The following is a 19112-nucleotide window of genomic DNA, read 5'->3' as shown; positions in this document are numbered from 1 at the left end:
GTAGGTGCTCGTGCAATCATCCTGTGTCACTGCACTTTACTTATAAAGTTCTATAAAAACCATCAGTGAAAGGTTTTACTTTGTACATAGTCACATTGAATGATTTGATTCTCTTGTCTCTTCATCCTGAGCTGCTGCTGTAACAAGTGTGGATCAATAAAGTTTCATCTGAACTTTACTTTAGTGCCAATCTACCGCTGCACTCTCCTCCTCCTCCAGACGGTGGCGGTAATGCACCGATGAGTTGTTCGCCAGCCGCCATTAATCCCCAGGAGAAGAAGAAGAAGTCCGCGCTAGCAGGAGGCGGGTAACAACACGGAGCTAACAACACGGAGCTCCGCGCAGACACACACCGACACCGGGTTCGGTTCTGAAAGCCACCGGGAAACGGTCAGCACCGGGTGAGGAGCGCGCACACACACACGCCGCAGCGGCCCGGGGGGGAGTGTGGGAGTTGTAGTTCTCTCCGCAGTGGGATGGCGGGCTAACAGGAGCTAACCGCTTTGAACCGGGGGCAAGTTTGAGCGCGCGAATCAACTCCGACGTTTATTGTGAAGAAGAAGGAGAGAGAAGGTGGATCTTTGATTTACAAGCATTTAGTTGGCTGCTGCTGTCCAATAAGTATTTCAATATGTAATAGATAATACTTACAACGGCGGCAGATACTTCCTGCAGTTTTCACATATGAATCCAGATTGTTGGTATAAACTTGTATTTACAGTCTACAGAGAAGTTGAACTCTATGAAATCCTCTGTGTGCTTGTTGGTACACATCTGGATACAAGTCTCTGTCAACCCGTTTGTCTTCCTCCCGTCAGGACACGTTGACACTCAGACGGACGGAGGCAGACATGAGTGAAGTGGTGGAGGAAGCCGTGGACAGCTCTGCAGTGTCCGAGGAGCAAGTGGAGGACCAGCAGGAGACGTCGCAGGAAGAGCTTTCCAGTGTGAACATGAGTCGTGTCAAAGCATCCGGTAAAGAGACGTTTGACACAACAGCTGATTCTTCTGTGGTGGTGAAACCTGAAACGAATCAGTTCATACAGGAGCTGTCACTGGTCGTCATAGTTTAGTCTGTGGCTCAGTTTGCTTTAGATGTTAAACTTCTTCACCGCTCTAAAAACAGTAGTTGGCAGTGGCAGTGCACCGCAACTGCTGTTTTTGAGCAGTGAAGAAGAAGGGATTTCTGGGGGGGGGGGCGGCAGTTTTTGAGGGTGAAAGTACTAAAATGCATTAAAGACGTGGTATCACATCAGTGAAACATAGATTCACATACTCGCTAATGCGCGACTCGCCATTTACGGCAGCATCGGATGCATGTTTGATGCTGGTGTTGGTTGTGGAACATCTCTATTGTTTACTTTCTGTTTTTCATCCTCGTTACAGTTGTTGGTGACATCATCGAGGGCAAGCGGCCAAAGAAAACCTTCGAGAGGTTCAATTTCCAGGCACCCAAGGAAATGGAGAAGCTCAAGATTGAAGATGGTGAATATTCAACTATGAGAGACATGGCTTCATTCCTGGAGATGAATATTTGTTATTTAAAGAGGAGCTATCCGGATATTTACAGATATAATACTGACGTTCTTTTGACTTCACATCTTTTCAGGTAGTGGAGATAAATTAGGAGACATTCCACGCACCAGCTTCCAGCTCACCAAGATGAAGCCAGCTGATCTGAAACCTCTTCACGCCATCCTGTTCGACAGACTGGGAAAGGTACGAACATCCGCAGCCGTCGAGATGAAACCTTTTCACCTTCGGTCACTTTCAGTCCCAGTTTATTTAAGGATGATCTCTTTGCTCTTTCAACAGATAGCCACAATAAAGAAGAACTTGCGTCTGTTTAACGGATTTGGTTTCGATGGCGACAGTGAACAGTACATCAAAAAACGAGACAAGCTCCGCACGTAAGTTTCTGTGTAGAAACTTTCATCTGGTTGAATCCGAGGCTCAGTGAGCTTTACCTGATCTACAACTCAGCATTACTTTTCAACTCTGGGAATGAAAGCGGAAACATTCTCCATCCTTCAAACTGTGTTGATATAAACCGACAATAGACTGTCTTTACAATGACAAATGACTTTCTATGGAAATGAATAACTACATCTATTTAAAGATTTGTTTTAATTGCTGAAGGTGAACAATGAGCTTCATGTTTTCTTCTGTTCTTTTGATGCAGAAATTCAAATTTCAACAACAAAAAGCTGAAAGTTGTCTGTGGTGTTTTGGATCTGAAGAAGAACGGAGCTTACATGGATCTGGTCGACAGGATCATGACTTTCCTCATTGCACCTAAAAACAGTGGGAAGGTGAACTAAAGGAATCATTGCTTGTTAAAACATGATACAGTGACAATAAATAGTGTTTTTATTTTCTTATGATGAAATACATTTAATTTCAATGTTGAAGTTTTAAGTAAAGTTTATCTTGTAGTTTCAAACCTTAAAGTTTAGATTCTGAAGCTTCTGTTTGTGTCTCTGCAGCGTCGCCCTGCGAAGAAGAAGAGGACGTCAAAGAGGAAACTGTCGGGCGACAACTCGAAGACACCGACCAAGAAAAAGAGCAAATCCAAACCCATGAGCTCGTCCAGTCCCAAAAAGTCCAAAGCAGGACGCAAGTCCAAAGCCAGCGGCATTTACTCTAGCAGTGACGAGGATGACGACGAGGAGGATGATGAGGATTATGATGTGAGATTTTCCGACCCAAGCACAGAACTGGAATGTTTGTGTTCTGATCCTCTGGGAAATGTTTCATTCACTTTCCAACAATTGTGTAAAATTTTTGGTTAATGGAATTTTTTTTAGGCCCAAACTCCACATTGTTCAAGCTGATAAGTACCACTATTTGATGACATTTTTACTTTACATATTTCTTTTAGTAGAAACTGTTAATTAATACCAGCAGTATTTTAATAAAATTGCTTTAAATGTTCATGTATAAGTAATTTTCTCTGCTACGCCCTGACAGTTTAATAAATAATTTTGTTTTACAGCCCAAAAAGAAGAAGCCTGCTGTGGTCAAACCTGCGGCCAAGACAAAGAAGGCCGACAGCAGCAGCAACCGCAAAAACAACACGAACACAGGTGAGAGGGATCTGATCTAAACGTGTTGGTTCTTTAAAGCTGATCATCTACCTGGTGATAGAAAAAGATGAGTGTGAATCACCTGTCAGTGTAAGTAACAGACCATTTCCACAGTCGGCCTCATCACAGCTTTGTGTTTTCACGTGCAGCAGACGACAGTTCAGACGACGACGAGCCGCTCATCAAGATGATCAAGAAAGCCCCGACCGACGGACAGCTGAAGGACACGGTCCAGAGTTTGCTGAAGGAGGCGAATCTGGAGGAGATGACCATGAAACAGATCTGTCAGAGGGTGAGAGGCCGCCTCCGCTCACAGGCCTGAGAAAGGAGCAGAGCTATCTTTACATCCTGCACATTTCAAATTCATTTTAAATGAATAAGTCATCAAATAATTACAACACTTTCAGGTGTTTGACAGCTTCCCAGACCACGACCTGAGCAGCAAAAAGGACTACATCAAACAGACAGTCAAATCTGTGAGTATCTGAACACACACGCATATATATATAATTAATTAATCCACTCTTCTCAACTTAAACTTATTTATAACATGTTTTTTATGTTCAAGAATTTTAAGGCAGTCGTAAAAAAGCCCCAGTGAAGTGTATAGAAGTTGGTTTGATGTTGGTGTTGTGACCGTTCTCTCACAGCTCATCACATGAAGATCAGGAAGTCGTGAAACTTCACAAGAGAAGAAGAGTTCAGCACAAAGGACTGAAAAGTTTGTTTCATTAGTTCTGTTTGTTTTCATAAAAAACTGTTTTATACATGATTGTTTTTTATTATTATGAATGTTTCACGTTACCTCCACATCGTTCATCTTTTTTAATGTTCTGCTCGAGTCCAAAGCAAAGTAGGAAAAAAATTTTAATCAATAAAAAAAGGACAATTTTTCAAAACAAGTGGAAAAACCAACATTTCTTCAACTTTACAAACTGTTGTGTAGTTTTCTTCAGTGAAGTCGACTTCATACAAGAGTTTGTATCAGAAAATCTGAATTAAACAACTGCTCTGTTAGAAAATGTTTGATTCATTAATTCTATAATTTGACTTGATGCATTTGGCTTCAAATACAAGCAGTTTTGCAGGTTACAATATTGGACATTGTAAGAATTCATGTGTTTTTGTGTTTGTTTTTATTTAAAACACATTTTTACAAACCTGATCTTTGCTTTTGACTCATTTTTATTTTTGGATAAAAAAATGTGTGTTTCTTATTAGATTAAGTTATTTTTGATTTAAACATTTGTAATTAATTGTCTTGAAGCTGAAAACAGTCAAACCTTTTTTATTGTGGATTTTGGATTTGTTCGTTCCCTTTGGTGATTTTCTCTGTCAAACATCATTTACACTTTTCACATTCATAGATTAACAGTCGTTTACTTCCTGAATAAAATTCTACCTTTTTTAACAAAACTGTCTTGATGTGGTTTGAGTCACTTCTTGGTTGTTGAACTTTAACTTTGACACGTTTCACTTCTCAAAAAGAATTCATCAAGGTTTTGTTGTGAACCTGAACATCAGTGAACATCAGTGAGGAAACGCTATGAGGCCGATTTCCCAGCAGTGGTTTTGTGTTGTGGGAACTAAATCTATTTACACTGACATTTGTTAAGACTAAAATCTATGTTCTTCTTTGAATATGTGTCTGTGAAGATGGCAATGAAACTGAACTAAACAAGTGCAGTATGTTAGACAGGGGTGGGGGCAGGGGCAGTTTGGGCTGAATCTGAATAGGTGGGAAAATGTGCAGCCTTCACATAGTGACTGATAGTAGCCGTTGCTGGCTGGTTTTAATCTTGAAGTTGATTGTTGTGTGTGTGTGTGTGTGTGCGCGTCACATCGCAGTTCAGTCTTGCACCTGTCTGATAATGCCTGTCTGAGAAGACTGTACATCTGTGGCAGACAATAAACTGTACTTTAACTTGTTCTAATACCTAACTTACAATATTACAGCATAAACTCCATTAGCTTTATTCCAAAAATCACACATAGATGAATGCACTGTTTTCTTAAAAAATACTGACATACCCTTAGAAAGAATTCAAGCAGCGGCCACTAGGGTCTGAAGGACAGATAGGAACATGTGCATGCCATACTGAACGCTCACAAGCTGTCAGCCGATTCAAGGCTTGTTTTAAAACACCAAACCAAACACTGTCAGAATGTGAAGATTTGTCAGCTACTGTCAAAGGAGGGACGAAACTGGGAGCGGCTCCTCATCATTGGCGAATTCCAGTGCCTTGAGGCTGGGACCAGCCTGTGCACTAGCCACGTGACTCCCCCTCCTGCTGAAGTTCTACCTATTATTATAAATATTGCACCTGTCGTCCGTTCGGGGCGACTCTTGACTTCCCTGGCGGTATTAGGCGGCTTGCGGGTTGTACGTTGAGTGCCCATAGCTATGTAGTAGCTGTTCATTGCTTCTAAATAAATACTTTTTTGAACCAGACCGACTCTACCATCTCTACCTAAGGAAAAAAGAACACGACAAATATGGTGACCCCGACGTGATCCTGTAGGGAACTTTTGACCAGAAAGGCCGGAACCCAAAGTCGAGGCCGCTCCGATCGATTCTCTACATACTCACAAGGCGCCAACTTAAAAGGTAAGCAGAAACCTGTTAAAACAAATTCTGCATTAGTTATATAGACATTGATATAGATTGTGAGTGTGCGGAGAGGAGAAAAGGAGGTAAACTATACCGTTCTGTGTTTTATGGAAGCAATGAGGGGCTATGTCAAATAAACAGAGGTCTGGGACCCTGTGAAAGGTCAGGGACCTTGTGTGGGGTCCGGGACCCTGTCTTGGCTCAGAAGAAACAAGATCAAAGCGAGGTCAAGGACCTGCGCGGGACGGGCGCCACACCCTGTGACGCACGAACCCTTAAAACTAATTCAGGTTGGAGAAAAGACAGACGATTCAAGCAATAGATTGCATCCGTGCAACCTAATCTGGGATTAGGGTGTGAACTGGAGGAAGGGGCTACCGGCACTGACGAGTGAGGAGCTTAACTAGCCAGACACACCGTTGCTTGAATCGGGCACAAATTAAAAGATGCCGGGACCATAACGTGTTACGAGGACTGACAGATGAAGTAACTGACTAGAATAAAAAGACTGACAGAGACCAAAAAACTGACAACATAAAAAATATAAGATTTAAGAGGTCTGAATGTGTGGGTATTTATTAAATACTAAACAATAGCGATTTGGAGATTGATTAAAGAACTTAAGGTAACTAATATGTGGGTAATGGAACTGATCCGAGTAGTCCTAATATGAACTTCATGTAAAGGAACTATGGTGACACAGCACTAAGTTTGATACAAATGTGAATGAAAGTGTGTGTGTGGAAAACGAGTGAGAACCAAATTAGGAGGAGATAACAAGAGGAAGGTCACCCGGCTGACAGAGACAGAATAAATAACGAAATAAGAAAAATAGAACGAGGTCGCCATCTGGTGAAGGATAAAAGAACGTACAACTAGCGGTGTACGCCTGCCACCTGGGGGAGACCAAGGGACATTACAGCTCGGGTTACAACTGGTTTGACAGCATTGGATTGATTGTGTTTTTATTTTTTATTTTTTAATTTTAATTTTTTATTTTTTCCACTAAGAGACAAATGACGACAGGAACTTTTTACAGTTAGAGATACACACCCCTGACATACCAACACGACCAACCCCCCACACAGATACACACACATTACAGCAACATGTCACAGCACTAGCATATCACAACACCTCACTCGTCGTGGGTTGAAGCACTGCCCTTGGCGCTCATGTCAATAAGAAGTTCATCCAATGGTGTCACCCATCTATCCCCACATGAGCTTCTCACAGGACGGCCCATGCCAGGGCCTCCTCGAGACACTGGTTATGGACCCGGGTTGGATGTATGTCAGGAGAAATTGACTGACTACATGAAAGCTTTAACTAATCTTACTGAAGTTTTGTCTGCAAAGGTCTAGGCGGCTGCTGGATGTTCTGACAAGACCCCCACGGAGACTCCTGTTCCAGTAAGACCGGGTGATTGGGTAAGGGTCAAAGTTCACAAGAGAAAGTGGCCTGACCCTAGGTGGACAGGACCTTGGGAGGTAACAGAGTGTACCTCACATGCGATCCGATTAAAAGGAAAAAACAGGAGCAATTTGGCACCACCTCACACATTGTGCACCCACTGACCCACCTTCTCGGTCTTTACGAGAAGTAGCCACTGATTTGGCCGACTCCTCCTCAAAATCTTAAAGTAATACGTTGACCACAAAAGGAGGGTCTATCTGTATGTCTTGTCTTGATTATTTCCAAATATAAGCTTGTATACTCTACTTTAAACTCAGCTACGCACCTCTGAGTTCCATATGAGCAAAGAGAAACACGCAGATAATGTAAATGACGATGGAGATAGCAGGACTTCACCCCTGTGGGTGAGGCCATCAATGTTTTGTTTTTTTCCTACCTGAGACAAATCCCTACTGCTTTCCATGATTTCGGTTACAAGTGTGATTTCTAGTAATCAGGCAGTGAATTCTTATAATTCTAATAAATGTGTTTCTGTTGCTCTAACTCCATAGATAATTAAGACAGGACTGTTGACTTTTTTGTGACAAATTCTATATAATACTTTGTAATGAATTCAGATATTTAATTCCCAGTTTAACTTTATGTTTGAGCACATCTTTTGTTTAATCAATTTTAGTGCTCCTATTTGATAAGATTATTAAACTGTTCTTATCCCAAGGTTGTGAAGGTAAAAAGTTCGGTTAGTAATTGTCCCAACAATTTGTAATTGTACAATATGAATGTTTTGTATTTTAACAATTCAATTAGAGAAGCAGTTTACTGAGCTGGTAACATATATCCTGTGTCAAATGTTTTTATGTATTCAAGAGCAATTTTCGTTAATGGGACTAGAGAGTCCATCTTATCTGGTATTTTAGTTGGAGTTGTTTATTTTCTTTATGTTTTTTATTGTTTTATTAGATGTTTGTTTTTTATTTTCTTTATGTTTTTTATGTCTTTATTAGATGTTTGTTTTATTTGTTTTCTTTATGTTTTATTCAAACAAGGATATTTTAAAATTCAAATTCAAATGTCAGACTGAATAATGTTCATTGCTCTTTGAAAAGGTGAACTTGCATGATTATGTTATAATATAATTTTTCCTAAAATGGTTTTAGAGTTATGACAATATAATCCAACTAAATTTGCTATCGAGACCGCCAACCATAATATTTTTTATAGTGCACAAAATTAGAGGGTTCCTTGCACTGTTACACATATCCAAGCAAAATTGGTACTGTGAAATGATATATCCTTAACCGAATAGAGATCGAATTTGGAGTGAAGAAGCAATTTCCACACAGAAATTCTTTATTTATTTAATTTTCTTTGTTTTTAGAATTGGAAGATAAAGACTACTTAAGAATTTTACTTGAGATTTTCACCCTTAGATATAATATGTGCTGACATTTTGCAAGTAAATTTTGTATCTGATGTTGTGATCATTTTATGATCAAAAGGGAGGAATGTAATGGAAACATTTTATCATTATACCACACTAAATATTATCTCTGCTTATGCATACTATTTCTGCTTGTGTAAACTGCCAAAATGACATCAGAGCCACAAATCTGAGACTGTGCTCATCTCCCCCAACAAGACGTCGAAGAGGCCTTCAGCATGTGTCTGTGTCTTATCTCCTGGGATTTTAATATTCCCTCAGTCCACACACGTAGTTCTCACAACACATAGTTCACACACACACACACTCACACAGTTCAACTCTTCACACACACACACATCTCTTCATTGCATCTACATAAAAAGCATACACCTGCAACTGTTTCTTTGTCATTGCAAATGCAGTGTGCTACCCAAGGGAATGAATGTGATAAAATGGCCAATGAATGTGAACGAACAGATAAATCTGCACAGAAAAAGTTTTCTTTGTATCCTACAGTGCCTCAGTGTGTCAGAGTGGACCACGATCTCGACTGTGCCCCTCTTCAGAGACCTGAAGTGGCTTCAGCCCCAGCCGTTGACCTCTGCCCTGTATTCCTCCACGAACAGAACAGCAGACACCTGCTACAGGTGTGGAAAGAGGGGACATTGGGCGAGGGAGTGTCCGGAGGAACGAGGTGCAGCTGCTCAGGCAGATTTGATGAGGGGGGGGCCAAGAGAGAGCGGTGGAAACTCTGATTCATTCGACGCCTGAGATACATGGTATCGCACCCACACCACACACACATGAAAGTGACACACCAAATGTCACTGACACACACACATTGATATTAGAAGCAATCACATGCTTAGAAATGAAAAATTACTTTTCGGCATTGTACATCACATGTTCATATGGTTCCTGATATCATATATAAAAAACAATGGTTTAGAGATGAATGCAAAATGATAAACCTTTGATAACACGTTTTGTGGAACACAGGCCCCAAGGGTTACACCCACAGATACAATGCACAAAACCCCTTAGGACAGCTCCAAAGAAACATCACCCTCACCTGGAGGATCACGCCTGCCGGTTCCCCGACAATAGTCTCTTAATGACTCTTAAACATCTCCACTATAGCAAATTGACTAAAAGAGCCGCACCAACAAGTCCTTATTATTTTGTTTTAGGAGTAGACATGACAGGAGCTGACCCAATGGGCATCGGTAGGATAAACGTCCGTTCCTCCTCCCCTAGAACTCAGCCTTCCCCTTCCTGTCTGATGACTCCACGAGCTCTCCCCCTGAATCCACCTCACCACTACCATCCCCACCCAGCTCCCCTGATGTACAATATTACGACGCCAGTACCGTTGAAGATGTGGTAGAAATAGAGACTGGATACACTGATGAAAACATATGGCTAAAATGGGTCCACTTTACCGCCCGTTCCCAAAACCTCACTAATTGTATAGTCTGCAGTCAGCCCCGGCCCCCTACTGATAGACTCGGATCGACCCGGTTTTGATTGCATGTATGGCTTACACATGGAAGCCAGTCCCGCCAACTGTTCTACTCTCAGTCATCTCTTTCCCCCGGCGCCAAACAACACGCTGCCCCTATATTTACTCCAGTAAAGGGAAATTACACGTGTCTGACTAAAAAAGGTAACTCATCTCACAGAGAGATGGGTTCGATACCGTCCTCCTGGTGTTCTAGAAACATCAATGTTACCAACTGGCACAACGCCACACAGCTGGAGTGGGCCCGCAGTGACCTCTTCTGGTACTGTGGAGGAAAACGCTTGAGGAACCGCCTTCCTTCAAACTGGAAGGTTTCCTGCACACTTGTTCAATTGGCCATGCCCCTGACTATCTTCTCTCCCCGCTCAGCACAACCCACTAGCACCCGTCGACGACGAACTACGCACTTTGACTTAAATAAGGACTCACCCACATACATAGACGCCATAGGGATTCCTCGGGGTGTTCCAGACCAATATAAATTAGTGGATCAAGTTGCAGCGGGATTTGAGTCTATCTGGATATGGGTAACTCCCAACAAAAACGTGGATCGCATTAACTACGTCCATTTCAATTTCCAACGCCTCACCAACCTTAGTCGAAACGCCATAACAGGCCTATCCGAACAGCTCGCCCCTACGTCCCTTATGGTCACACAGAACCGAATGGCCCTAGACCTCCTACTGGCAGAAAAGGGTGGTGTGTGCACTATGATAGGAAGTTCTTGTTGTACATTTATCCCCAGCAATACCGCCCCTGATGGCTCGGTGACCAGGGCCCTCTCCGCCTTACGCACCATGGCACAGGACATGGCCGCAGACTCTGGAATTAACAACCCCCTACATAGCTGGATGAACACTGCATTCGGCAAATGGAAAGGGCGAATTGCATCCTGCCTCCTCTCCCTAGCTATCTTTTCAGCTATCCTAGTCACCTGTGGCTGCTGCTGCATCCCTTGCTTTAGGACCTTGCTCAGCCGACTCATCACCACGGCTCTGACCAAGGAAACCATGCCCCCTCCCCCACCCTATCAGTTGCTTTGTTGGGTGGTGATGATAGTGATGAGTTTGCATTGGATGTGATGGAGGTTGGGGAGTTCGTGGATGATCCCCAGTAAGTTGTTCACACCATGAAATGGTGTGAAAGGAGGGATTTGTTAAGACTAAAATCTATGTTTTCCTTTGAATATTGTTAAGACTAAAATCTATGTTCTTCTTTGAATATGTGTCTGTGAAGATGGCAATGAAACTGAACTAAACAGTGCAGTATGTTAGACAGGGGTGGGGGCAGGGGCAGTTTGGGCTGAATCTGAATAGGTGGGAAAATGTGCAGCCTTCACATAGTGACTGATAGTAGCCGTTGCTGGCTGGTTTTAATCTTGAAGTTGATTGTTGTGTGTGGGTGTGTGTGTCACATCGCAGTTCAGTCTTGCACCTGTCTGATAATGCCTGTCTGAGAAGACTGTACATCTGTGGCAGACAATAAACTGTACTTTAACTTGTTCTCATACCTAACTTACTATATTACAGCATAAACTCCATTAGCTTTATTCCAAAAATCACACATAGATGAATGCACTGTTTTCTTAAAAAATACTGACATACCCTTAGAAAGAATTCAAGCAGCGGCCACTAGGGTCTGAAGGACAGATAGGAACATGTGCATGCCATACTGAAAGCTCACAAGCTGTCAGCCGATTCAAGGCTTGTTTTAAAACACCAAACCAAACACTGTCAGAATGTGAAGATTTGTCAGCTACTGTCAAAGGAGGGACGAAACTGGGAGCGGCTCCTCATCATTGGCGAATTCCAGTGCCTTGAGGCTGGGACCAGCCTGTGCACTAGCCACGTGACTCCCCCTCCTGCTGAAGTTCTACCTATTATTATAAATATTGCACCCACCGTCCGCTCGGGGCGACTCTTGACTTCCCTGGCGGTATTAGGCGGCTTGCGGGTTGTACGTTGAGTGCCCATAGCTATGTAGTAGCTGTTCATTGCTTCTAAATAAATACTTTTTGAACCAGACCGACTCTACCATCTCTACCTAAGGAAAAAAGAACACGACACATTATGGGACCGAAATCCAGTCTTCATGTCAATCATTAAATCTACTTGTGTTCTAGGTTTAAGTTCAGTTTAGGGTTAGACAAGCAACATTGACAGACGGTAGGGGGCAGCATCACTGAGAATTACTCAGGTGTAGCGTAGAAGAAGAAGAAGAAGGTGAATCCCTGCCTGTCTCTGATTGGTTTACCCTCGTGTTTTGACTCTGACTATCCAATCACTGCCCTGCTTACCTAACTGTAACCAATCAGAGATAGAGTAGGGGGCGGGTCTTCTCGCAGCTCTGGCGGAGAAGACCCGGAGAAACGAACCGTGACGTTGTTGAGACTCGACCCGGAACAGGACGCTCCTCCGTCGGCTGCTCTTTGCTGACTGTCCCCGGAACTGGAGGCTCCTCCGCCGGCTGCTCTCTGCTGACTTTCCCCGGAACTGGAGGCTCCTCCGTCGGCTGCTCTTTGCTGACTGTCCCGGAACTGGAGGCTCCTCCGCCGGCTCTCTGCTGACTGTCCCCGGAACTGGAGGCTCCTCCGTCGGCTGCTCTCTGTGACTGTCCCCGGAACTGGAGGCTCCTCCGCCGGGGTTCTCTGCTGACTGTCCCCGGAACTGGAGGCTCCACCGCCGGCTCCACATTTTCTTGATTAAAATCCAAACATGTCCCTGTGTTTTTATTCATTGCTGACGGAGATGGTTTGAATAAAGTTTGATCAGTCTTTGTCAACAGGAGATAAAACTCGTGTCATCAGTCGGGTCTGGAGGAGGCAGCAGCTCCTGGAGCATCACTTCTCTGCTCTGTGATTCGCTGTGCCGGTTTAAAATGTTGTGGAGGAAAATATGGAGGGAGATTAATGTCACGAAGACCGTCACACTGTTTGAGGGTTGTTGTTGCAGACCGTATAAAGATGGACGACACTCGTCCCATGTACATGAAGGAAGCCAAAATATCTCTGATTGTGGAGCCGTGGGTCGAGGTCCTAAACCTGACCAATCATGTCATACGTCATGATTGACAGATGAGACTGTTTTTATATCATCAAATAACAAATTCAAACCAAACTGATCAACTGAACAAACATCAGAGAGATAAGAACGACCTGAAATGACAGAAACATCTTTACAAACATTTATTTAACGTCTACTTAGATGTTTTAGTTTGGTCCATGTCCCATCTGCTAACATGGAGGTGGCAGGGTTTATGACGGATATTGCAGCCAGCCACCAGGGGGCAATACAGACAGGACGACGTCCAGGTGGATATTTAAAATCTGAAAGCTTCATGTCTTCCTCACGTTTTACAGAATGAAATGTCCACATGAACTCCACAAACAATGAATGAATAGATGCTGCAGATAAAATAACTGAAACTTCTGGAATCACTTTTCCAGTTTTGAAATATGAACACTAACGAGCGGAATGTTTCAGAGACTCTGTCACAGTTAGACAACAGTACTAACTCCACATCTATAATAAGATAAGATAATCGTCATTGGTCGTTACAGTTGTTACAGCAGCAGAGACTCAGAATGACGTCAACAAGAGAACATGAAAATGAAAACAGAATAGAAAAGACAATAAAATAGCAACATAATACTACAGCATGGAAAATATTATTAGTAGAGAAACATATTTAATGGGTGATTATTGTTGTGTTTATTATTATATATGCAATAATTAAATTTATATCAGAGAGGGTTGAATTCTCCTTCCTACGGGTTCCTGCTCACGTGGGAGTGGAAGGGAATGAGAAGGCAGATATTTTGGCAAAACAACGACGTACAGGCACCATTAAGCAAAACTATCATTAACGAATACAGTCACAAAACATGGCAAGAATACAGAGATTTAAATTACACAGGAACACATTGGTACAGCATTCAAAAACATGTAGGTGCTCGTGCAATCATCCTGTGTCACTGCACTTTACTTATAAAGTTCTATAAAAACCATCAGTGAAAGGTTTTACTTTGTACATAGTCACATTGAATGATTTGATTCTCTTGTCTCTTCATCCTGAGCTGCTGCTGTAACAAGTGTGGATCAATAAAGTTTCATCTGAACTTTACTTTAGTGCCAATCTACCGCTGCACTCTCCTCCTCCTCCAGACGGTGGCGGTAATGCACCGATGAGTTGTTCGCCAGCCGCCATTAATCCCCAGGAGAAGAAGAAGAAGTCCGCGCTAGCAGGAGGCGGGTAACAACACGGAGCTAACAACACGGAGCTCCGCGCAGACACACACCGACACCGGGTTCGGTTCTGAAAGTCCACCGGGAAACGGTCAGCACCGGGTGAGGAGCGCGCACACACACACGCCGCAGCGGCCCGGGGGGGAGTGTGGGAGTTGTAGTTCTCTCCGCAGTGGATGGCGGGCTAACAGGAGCTAACCGCTTTGAACCGGGGGCAAGTTTGAGCGCGCGAATCAACTCCGACGTTTATTGTGAAGAAGAAGGAGAGAGAAGGTGGATCTTTGATTTACAAGCATTTAGTTGGCTGCTGCTGTCCAATAAGTATTTCAATATGTAATAGATAATACTTACAACGGCGGCAGATACTTCCTGCAGTTTTCACATATGAATCCAGATTGTTGGTATAAACTTGTATTTACAGTCTACAGAGAAGTTGAACTCTATGAAATCCTCTGTGTGCTTGTTGGTACACATCTGGATACAAGTCTCTGTCAACCCGTTTGTCTTCCTCCCGTCAGGACACGTTGACACTCAGACGGACGGAGGCAGACATGAGTGAAGTGGTGGAGGAAGCCGTGGACAGCTCTGCAGTGTCCGAGGAGCAAGTGGAGGACCAGCAGGAGACGTCGCAGGAAGAGCTTTCCAGTGTGAACATGAGTCGTGTCAAAGCATCCGGTAAAGAGACGTTTGACACAACAGCTGATTCTTCTGTGGTGGTGAAACCTGAAACGAATCAGTTCATACAGGAGCTGTCACTGGTCGTCATAGTTTAGTCTGTGGCTCAGTTTGCTTTAGATGTTAAACTTCTTCACCGCTCTAAAAAACAGTAGTTGGTTGAAAGTACTAAATGCATTAAAGACGTGGTATCACATCAGTGAAACATAGATTCACATACTCGCTAATGCGCGACTCGCCATTTACGGCAGCATCGGATGCATGTTTGATGCTGGGTGTTGGTTGTGGAACATCTCTATTGTTTACTTTCTGTTTTTCATCCTCGTTACAGTTGTTGGTGACATCATCGAGGGCAAGCGGCAAAGAAAACCTTCGAGAGGTTCAATTTCCAGGCACCCAAGGAAATGGAGAAGCTCAAGATTGAAGATGGTGAATATTCAACTATGAGAGACATGGCTTCATTCCCTGGAGATGAATATTTGTTTTTAAAAAGGAGCTATCCGGATATTTACAGATAATACTACTGACGTTCTTTTGACTTCACATCATTTCAGGTAGTGGAGATAAATTAGGAGACATTCCACCACCAGCTTCCAGCTCACCAAGATGAAGCCAGCTGATCTGAAACCTCTTCACGCCATCCCTGTTCGACAGACTGGGAAAGGTACGAACATCCGCAGCCGTCGAGATGAAACCTTTTCACCTTCGGTCACTTTCAGTCCCAGTTTATTTAAGGATGATCTCTTTGCTCTTTCAACAGATAGCCACAATAAAGAAGAACTTGCGTCTGTTTAAACGGATTTGGTTTCGATGGCGACAGTGAACAGTACATCAAAAAACGAGACAAGCTCCGCACGTAAGTTTCTGTGTAGAAACTTTCATCTGGTTGAATCCGAGGCTCAGTGAGCTTTACCTGATCTACAACTCAGCATTACTTTTCAACTCTGGGAATGAAAGCGGAAACATTCTCCATCCTTCAAACTGTGTTGATATAAACCGACAATAGACTGTCTTTACAATGACAAATTACTTTCTATGGAAATGAATAACTACATCTATTTAAAGATTTGTTTTAATTGCTGAAGGTGAACAATGAGCTTCATGTTTTCTTCTGTTCTTTTGATGCAGAAATTCAAATTTCAACAACACAAAGCTGAAAGTTGTCTGTGGTGTTTGGATCTGAAGAAGAACGGAGCTTACATGGATCTGGTCGACAGGATCATGACTTTCCTCATTGCACCTAAAAACAGTGGGAAGGTGAACTAAAGGAATCATTGCTTGTTAAAACATGATACAGTGACAATAAATAGTGTTTTTATTTTCTTATGATGAAATACATTTAATTTCAATGTTGAAGTTTTAAGTAAAGTTTATCTTGTAGTTTCAAACCTTAAAGTTTAGATTCTGAAGCTTCTGTTTGTGTCTCTGCAGCGTCGCCCTGCGAAGAAGAAGAGGACGTCAGAGAGGAAACTGTCGGGCGACAACTCGAAGACACCGACCAAGAAAAAGAGCAAATCCAAACCCATGAGCTCGTCCAGTCCCAAAAAGTTCAAAGCCATGCTCATTTACTCTAGCAGTGACGAGGATGACGACGAGGAGGATGATGAGGAATTATGATGTGAGATTTTCCCGACCCAAGCACAGAACTGGAATGTTTGTGTTCTGATCCTCTGGGAATGTTTCATTCACTTTCCAACAATTGTGTAAAAATTTTTGGTTAAGGGAATTTTTTTAGGCCCAAAACTCCACATTGTTGAAGCTGATAAGTACCACTATTTGATGACATTTTTACTTTTACATATTTCTTTTAGTAGAACTGTTAATTAATACCAGCAGTATTTTAATAAAATTGCTTAAATGTTCATGTATAAGTAATTTTCTCTGCTACGCCCTGACAGTTTAATAAATAATTTTGTTTTACAGCCCAAAAAGAAGAAGCCTGCTGTGGTCAAACCTGCGTGCCAAGACAAAGAAGGCCGACAGCAGCAGCAACCGCAAAAACAACACGAACACAGGTGAGAGGGATCTGATCTAAACGTGTTGGTTCTTTAAAGCTGATCATCTACCTGGTGATAGAAAAAGATGAGTGTGAATCACCTGTCAGTGTAAGTAACAGACCATTTCCACAGTCGGCCTCATCACAGCTTTGTGTTTTCACGTGCAGCAGACGACAGTTCAGACGACGACGAGCCGCTCATCAAGATGATCAAGAAAGCCCCGACCGACGGACAGCTGAAGGACACGGTCCAGAGTTTGCTGAAGGAGGCGAATCTGGAGGAGATGACCATGAAACAGATCTGTCAGAGGGTGAGAGGCCGCCTCCGCTCACAGGCCTGAGAAAGGAGCAGAGCTATCTTTACATCCTGCACATTTCAAATTCATTTTAAATGAATAAGTCATCAAATAATTACAACACTTTCAGGTGTTTGACAGCTTCCCAGACCACGACCTGAGCAGCAAAAAGGACTACATCAAACAGACAGTCAAATCTGTGAGTATCTGAACACACACGCATATATATATAATTAATTAATCCACTCTTCTCAACTTAAACTTATTTATAACATATCTTTTTTATGTTCAAGAATTTTAAGGCAGTCGTAAAAAAGCCCCAGTGAAGTGTATAGAAGTTGGTTTGATGTTGGTGTTGTGACCGTTCTCTCACAGCTCATCACATGAAGATCAGGAAGTCGTGAAACTTCACAAGAGAAGAAGAGTTCAGCACAAAGGACTGAAAAGTTTGTTTCATTAGTTCTGTTTGTTTTCATAAAAAACTGTTTTATACATGATTGTTTTTTATTATTATGAATGTTTCACGTTAACTCCACATCGTTCATCTTTTTTAATGTTCTCTGCTCGAGTCCAAAGCAAAGTAGGAAAAAAACATTTTATCAATAAAAAAAGGACAATTTTCAAAACAAGTGGAAAAACCAACATTTCTTCAACTTTACAAACTGTTGTGTAGTTTTCTTCAGTGAAGTCGACTTCATACAAGAGTTTGTATCAGAAAATCTGAATTAAACAACTGCTCTGTTAGAAAATGTTTGATTCATTAATTCTATAATTTGACTTGATGCATTTGGCTTCAAATACAAGCAGTTTTGCAGGTTACAATATTGGACATTGTAAGAATTCATGTGTTTTTGTGTTTGTTTTTATTTAAAACACATTTTTACAAACCTGATCTTTGCTTTTGACTCATTTTTATTTTGGATAAAAATTGTGTGTTTCTTATTAGATTAAGTTATTTTTGATTTAAACATTTGTAATTAATTGTCTTGAAGCTGAAAACAGTCAAACCTTTTTTATTGTGGATTTTGGATTTGTTCGTTCCCTTTGGTGATTTTCTCTGTCAAACATCATTTACACTTTTCACATTCATAGATTAACAGTCGTTTACTTCCTGATTAAAATTCTACCTTTTTTAACAAAACTGTCTTGATGTGGTTTGAGTCACTTCTTGGTTGTTGAACTTTAACTTTGACACGTTTCACTTCTCAAAAAGAATTCATCAAGGTTTTGTTGTGAACCTGAACATCAGTGAACATCAGTGAGGAAACGCTATGAGGCCGATTTCCCAGCAGTGGTTTTGTGTTGTGGGAACTAAATCTATTTACACTGACATTATGGGACCGAAATCCAGTCTTCATGTCAATCATTAAATCTACTTGTGTTCTAGGTTTAAGTTCAGTTTAGGGTTAGACAAGCAACATTGACAGACGGTAGGGGGCAGCATCACTGAGAATTACTCAGGTGTAGCGTAGAAGAAGAAGAAGAAGGTGAATCCCTGCCTGTCTCTGATTGGTTTACCCTCGTGTTTTGACTCTGACTATCCAATCACCGCCCTGCTTACCTAACTGTAACCAATCAGAGATAGAGTAGGGGGCGGGTCTTCTCGCAGCTCGGGCCGAGAAGACCCGGAGAAACGAACCGTGACGTTGTTGAGACTCGACCCGGAACAGGACGCTCCTCCGTCGGCTGCTCTCTGCTGACTGTCCCCGGAACTGGAGGCTCCTCCGCCGGCTGCTCTCTGCTGACTGTCCCCGGAACTGGAGGCTCCTCCGTCGGCTGCTCTCTGCTGACTGTCCCCGGAACTGGAGGCTCCTCCGCCGGCTGCTCTCTGCTGACTGTCCCC

At 42.4% G+C, this 19112-nt stretch overlaps 2 protein-coding genes across 2 annotated transcripts; both read left to right on the top strand.

The window, feature by feature from the left end:
• The first annotated feature begins 276 nt into the window (after positions 1–276).
• Positions 277–3969, top strand: LOC117776239 (protein DEK-like). Its single transcript, XM_034609951.1, has 12 exons — positions 277–402; positions 827–975; positions 1387–1485; positions 1610–1719; positions 1816–1910; positions 2183–2312; positions 2487–2724; positions 2808–2823; positions 2971–3086; positions 3236–3378; positions 3494–3562; positions 3737–3969. Exons 2-12 carry the CDS (start codon positions 852–854, stop codon positions 3746–3748), a joined length of 1152 nt encoding a protein of 383 aa, XP_034465842.1. The 5' UTR covers positions 277–402; positions 827–851; the 3' UTR covers positions 3749–3969.
• Positions 3970–14387: 10418 nt separating this feature from the next.
• Positions 14388–17861, top strand: LOC117776238 (protein DEK-like). Its single transcript, XM_034609949.1, is given in 17 exon segments — positions 14388–14405; positions 14829–14977; positions 15309–15335; positions 15338–15406; positions 15532–15558; positions 15561–15619; positions 15621–15641; positions 15738–15770; positions 15772–15833; positions 16106–16146; positions 16149–16234; positions 16409–16524; positions 16876–16936; positions 16938–16992; positions 17142–17284; positions 17400–17468; positions 17645–17861. Coding segments are annotated over 16 exon segments (1005 nt in total). The 5' UTR covers positions 14388–14405; positions 14829–14853; the 3' UTR covers positions 17657–17861.
• The last annotated feature ends 1251 nt before the right edge of the window (positions 17862–19112 follow it).

The sequence above is a fragment of the Hippoglossus hippoglossus genome, chromosome 16, assembly GCF_009819705.1.
Source record: "Hippoglossus hippoglossus isolate fHipHip1 chromosome 16, fHipHip1.pri, whole genome shotgun sequence".
In the NCBI taxonomy this organism is placed as follows: Eukaryota; Metazoa; Chordata; class Actinopteri; order Pleuronectiformes; family Pleuronectidae; genus Hippoglossus; species Hippoglossus hippoglossus.
The sequence above is the reverse complement of the archived record's forward strand: the minus strand, read 5'-3'. Positions and strand labels throughout refer to the sequence as shown.

What these genes read in the sequence shown, in the direction of transcription:
- LOC117776239 (XM_034609951.1), top strand. Translation starts at nt 852, where the DNA reads ATGAGTGAAGTGGTGGAGGAAGCCGTGGACAGCTCTGCAGTGTCCGAG. An exon ending in TGTTCGACAGACTGGGAAAG is followed by an intron (nt 1,720 to 1,815) that starts GTACGAACATCC and finishes CTCTTTCAACAG; the next exon opens with ATAGCCACAATAAAGAAGAA. An exon ending in CACCTAAAAACAGTGGGAAG is followed by an intron (nt 2,313 to 2,486) that starts GTGAACTAAAGG and finishes GTGTCTCTGCAG; the next exon opens with CGTCGCCCTGCGAAGAAGAA.